General features: G+C 46.5%; 1 protein-coding gene across 1 annotated transcript in view; it reads right to left on the bottom strand.

The window, feature by feature from the left end:
* The window catches only part of sox5 (SRY-box transcription factor 5), a 67183-nt gene extending 62377 nt beyond the window's left edge, over positions 1-4806 (bottom strand). The window contains 1 exon segment of the mRNA XM_031865604.1: positions 4732-4806. Within this exon segment, the coding sequence (XP_031721464.1) occupies positions 4732-4806 (75 nt within the window).
* Positions 4807-5000: the final 194 nt, after the last annotated feature.

The raw sequence follows: 5000 nt of genomic DNA, 5'->3' as shown, positions 1-5000 counted from the left end.
TTCTTCTTCTTCTTCTTCTTCTTCTTCTTCTTCTCTCGGTCTCTCTCATCCTCGGGAATCTGCATTTGACTGACTTGGAGGTACTTGACAGAACGAGCACATGAAACAACAGCGAAAGAGAACTGCGCGCACTCTTAAGAGTCACGCTAACTCTTCATTACAAAGCTGGCAGCGGCTCGGCTTTGAGGGACGTCCAACTCTACTGTACCCAGTCCCAAGCCCAAAGTTGGAGCGCCTGCTCTACTTTTGTCCTACGACTTCGTGACGATTAATGCTGAGGATGCAACTCCATCAAACAGGACTATCACAACAACAACAACAACAACAACAAAAAATAGATCCCTATTTCAAAAAAAGAAAGAAAAACAAAGCTTTGGAGAGGTGTCAAGTCATTTCCATAAATTCATGAAAGGAACTGACAGAAGAAGAATCAGCATGAGGGACACAGAATCTAATATATACGGCTCAGAGGGAAGCTGTGCCTTTTGCCAAGCTGTCGTGGGGAATAATTATCCCACTGTCCTGTGCCGAAAGTTTTAACAGTCTTTAACATGTGCAGCTTAATGACTTATGGAAATCATAGGAATCTCATATGTAGAAAATAAAATACACAGCTTTGATTCCCAAATTCCTAATTACCACCATACTCTTTTTTTTGGGGGGTCAATTTGGTCGATTAAAGTCCGCCTCCACTCAAAAACGTTATTCCTTCATTTGGATGGTGTCTCTGTCCTTTGCTGTGTCATGACTTGGTGACGTCACTCCTGTATCTAGTAGTCAACACATTTATAATGAATGACAAACTTATGGTAATGTCATATTTGAAAGATTGTGTGTCTTTAAAACTCCTTCAGGTTATTGTTATTGTTAAAGATTATCTGTTGGATGAATAAACAGAAAGAAAGAAAGGCTCACGACAGCAGCTGACTGATGAGTAACTTCTGGCGTATTAATCTTTGACCTAATAAAACCTGGGTTTGTTCGGAAAGCCCCGCATGACAGACTTAATGCCGGCTGAGCCCAATTAACGGTGACACTGAGAAGGAGGACGGCGTCGGCTTCGACAGAGAACACCGAGAACTCGCACCAAACGCACGGCGCGCCCTCTAACTACAGAAACAAGGGAGTCAGTCTGTCAGCTCAGCTCTCTGTAGACGGGAGGGTCAATGGTCCACGGGGTTAATCTTTGGCTAATCTCACCACAATATGGAGTGCGCCACCTCGGACAGCGGCACACACACACACACACATACACACTTACAGTACTCCTGACTGTCTGCGTGTGTGTGTGCGTGTGCAGAAGACACACACATAGACAGAGGTACAGGGAGAGACACAGTGGTGCATTCCGCCTGTATTAATGACATTATGGCGTATTAAGGTGGAGTTTTTTTAATCATTAACTCGCCGGCTGCTGGTGGAAGTGGAACTTAACACTGAGATCACAGTGCACAATGAAGTCATCTACACCTCAGATGACCGGATTCCATTCTTTTCTAACCTTCAGCCGTGACATTTTCCTTTTTTAATAAAAGCAAAAGGGAAAGAAAAACAGCTACGAGACAAAGTTTGAAACCTGTGTTCTATTGAGGGAATAAAGCCGGGCAGAGGCTTTCAACATTGACCACGCTTTCATTAGTCAGTGGCCAAACACTGTATGAGAGGTACAGCAGACCGTTATCCCTTCACCGACTCTCTCTCTTCCGTTGGGCGCCGTGCGTTTCCACACTCTGAATAAGTCAGCGCCGCTCAATAATTCACTAATTCTCTCTTTGCACACGCATTGCAACGGAGGGACGGAGTGTGACAGCGATGATGCGGGCTGGTACGGGATGCTGTTTGGCGAGGCTTCCCGCACACCGGCTGAGGGCTGCTGGGGGGGGGGGGGGGGGGGGGGGGGGGGGGGGGGGTGGGGGGCAGAGAGAGAAAAGTGATCTTGTGATCTTAAGATCTTAAAGCTTTGAAAGACTTTACTCTTCTCTGCTTACCACCTGACCAAGTTGACGACTCGACCTGCTCTTGTCTCCCTCCCTTGCTGTGTTCCCCTTCTCTCTCTCTCTCTCTCTCCTGCTCTTCAGATTAGGGAAATTCAGACTTCAAATGAGCGGCTTTTGTGATCACGAGTTGCATCAGCGCTGGCACGACGCGCAAAGATGGAGGGAGACGGAGGAAGAGAAGGAGTGCAAGTGGGTAGAAGTCAAAGAAAGAGAGAAAGAAAGAAAAGGGGAAGGAGAGAGAGAGAGAGAGAGGTGATGTTATTGGAGGAAATGAGAGAGAGCAGGTTGACAGAGAGATACATGGAGAGATGGAGAGAGATGGGGGGGGGGGGAGGCAGGCATCTTGAAGGCAGCAGTCACACCTGTCACATCCCATTTATCTAATCCAGCGCCTACTTAAAAACAGCCGCACTCTCTCTTTCGAGAAAGATGTCACGCAAACAAAACAAACAGAGTAAGAATACGTCGTGGGGGGGGGGCGGAGGGACAGGACAGGGGGGTTGAAGGGGTTGTCGGATCTCTCCGCGCTTGTTGCGAGATCTGATGTCATCTCACCACGTTCAACAATGAAGGTCATTTCCAAATCAAGGGGAATTAGCAGGGAGCCGGGGCTTCTTCAAAGATCGGTTGAATTAGGGCCCGTGACATTATTCATGTGTGAAGTCAAACAGACGGCCTTATCCCGGAGGCAACTTAAATGGCTTATGTTTTTTTTCTCCCCCCCCCCCCCCCCATCAACCTCCCAGCATTTAATCCACGTGCCCTGCTGACATTCGCACCCTGGTGATCTGGTGAAGTCCAAGACAGAGGGATTGAAAAAACAGAAGAGCGACCTTCCGTTGTAAATGGGTGTCACTCCGTGTGTGTGTGTGAGTGTGTGTGTGTGTGTGTGAGCGCGCGGCTAACGGGCTCCCGCGGGAGCAAAAACTTTTCCCCCTCATCAATATGCATTTATTCATAAGTACAAACGTGAATTCTGGATACTGTAAACTGTTCGTGCCCTCCTCTCTCTTTTTTTTTTTTCAGCCATTTCCGTGCGTACATGTGTGACACTGTGAGTGCACATAGCCTGTAGGTGTGTGTGTTCATGTGCGAGTGCCTGCATATATATGTATTTATATGCACTGGATGTGGCAGGCTGGCAGTGTGGGCGGTTCTGCCTTTAGTTTGCAGATGTCAATTCTCTTCCAAAATGACTGGAACAAAGTAAAAATTGCGCCTCACTCTCTTTATCCTTTTACTGCCTCTGCAATGGAACCGAATTAAACAACTTTTGTCTTCTTAAGCTCATCTGTGAGGGGAGGTTGGTTTTAAAAACACGTAAGTCTTGCCAGAAAAAGAGGAGGGGGGGACAACATCCAAATGCTATTTTTTTTTCTTCCTACAGCCAGCACAGATGCCACCGTTCATGTTCTTCTTCTTCTTCCCTTCCTCCTCCTCTGTTGCCCGACAGAAGAAACTCTCTCTCTCTCCCCCCTCCCTATATCTCTCTACCGTAGCCTGACATGTCTCGGGCTGCGCAAAGGTGTATGTGTGACGAAAAAAAAACAATATTCGAAGCTTGGCGCGTCGTTGCGGATCAAGGCATGGACAATGTGGCAGTGGGAAGAACTGGAAACAGCTGCTCGACTAAAATACTCACACACACACACACACACACACACACAAATACACACCGAGAGAATGTCACTGATCACTCCTGCAGGGGGGTAAGGACTTAGCTCCACTGCCAGAGCTGCCAATCTCCAAGACATACACTTAACACACCTCCGATTACACTGCCAAACACACACACACACACACACACACACACACACACACACACACACACTTATGCATGCAGCAAATCCCCTTACATGCCACGGCTAAACACAGACACTGTCAGATCTGACTTCGAGGTCCCTCAGGCTGGGACAAGCATTACTTTTATCCTCCTGTTACAACAATATGGTCGAGCTACTTCGAAAGAAACCCCCGAATTAACAAAAAAAGTAAAGTACCACTTGCACAATTAGTTTAGTTTGTGACACAAAACACGGTCGGCGTTGACCAAGTCGAACGTCCCGATTCTTATTCTATATTTAAACGCTCGGCCTCGTCCTAATCTAGAAACACTCAGCTGTATTTGCTGTATTTGAAATGGCAGTTGGGCCAAAACGTGCGCCAGTATATTTTACCGCGACCCCTCGCTGTTGACAGGCAAGCGTGTGTTGATTCATTAGTGCATCACTGGCATGAGAAATTAAGTGTGACCACTGTGTCTCAAGACTGCTCAATGACTGTGTTAAATCTGTCAAATTCACATGCACGCACACACACACACACACACACAATAATCACACATAGAAATTGCAGGAAAAAGAGGGCTCGTGGAGGAAAATGAATTAGAAATAATGCCTGATGAAAATATCTTTATAGTTTTCCTACCGCGGTGGCCTGTATCGCGCCTGTTAATGAAATAATTAGTGTTTGTCCATTAACACATTCATGAGAGAAGATGCTCGCCTCTGCCTGATGTGAAAACATTTTCTTTTCTCTGCAAGGATGTGCAAAACACAAACATGAAACACCAAGCAAGCAAGAAGGACAGCTATTAAAAATTCTGCACCACAGATTAAAAGGCACACTGTCGTATTAATTCAGAGATATTCAGATTCTCTGGGGAATGAAGTGAAACATCCCGACTAACTCTGCCGCATCATAACTGGGTTCCGTGTTGATTGGCTGACCTCACCGGACTACCGCTGAAATCCTTCCCATCAGGCGTTTGAACTGAGCCGCTCCTCAGCCAATCAGGGTCCACCGTCATCACGGTGAGAAACTTCAATAAAACACCCTTTTAGCTCGACCACATTCATTTGCGAACCATTATGAAAAGCACTATTCTCTATCCAGAGTGCCGGGGTTTGCCCAAAACAGAAATTTGAAAAGAAAGTGAATAATGTGGCACCTTTCAGCTTTTTAAAGTGTGTGTGTGTGTGTGTGTGTGTGTGTGTGTGTGTG

Source organism: Anarrhichthys ocellatus, unplaced genomic scaffold, assembly GCF_004355925.1.
Source record: "Anarrhichthys ocellatus isolate YVR2014 unplaced genomic scaffold, GSC_Weel_1.0 scaffold33, whole genome shotgun sequence".
NCBI lineage: Eukaryota > Metazoa > Chordata > Actinopteri > Perciformes > Anarhichadidae > Anarrhichthys > Anarrhichthys ocellatus.
This window is presented reverse-complemented; position numbering and strand designations above follow the sequence as displayed.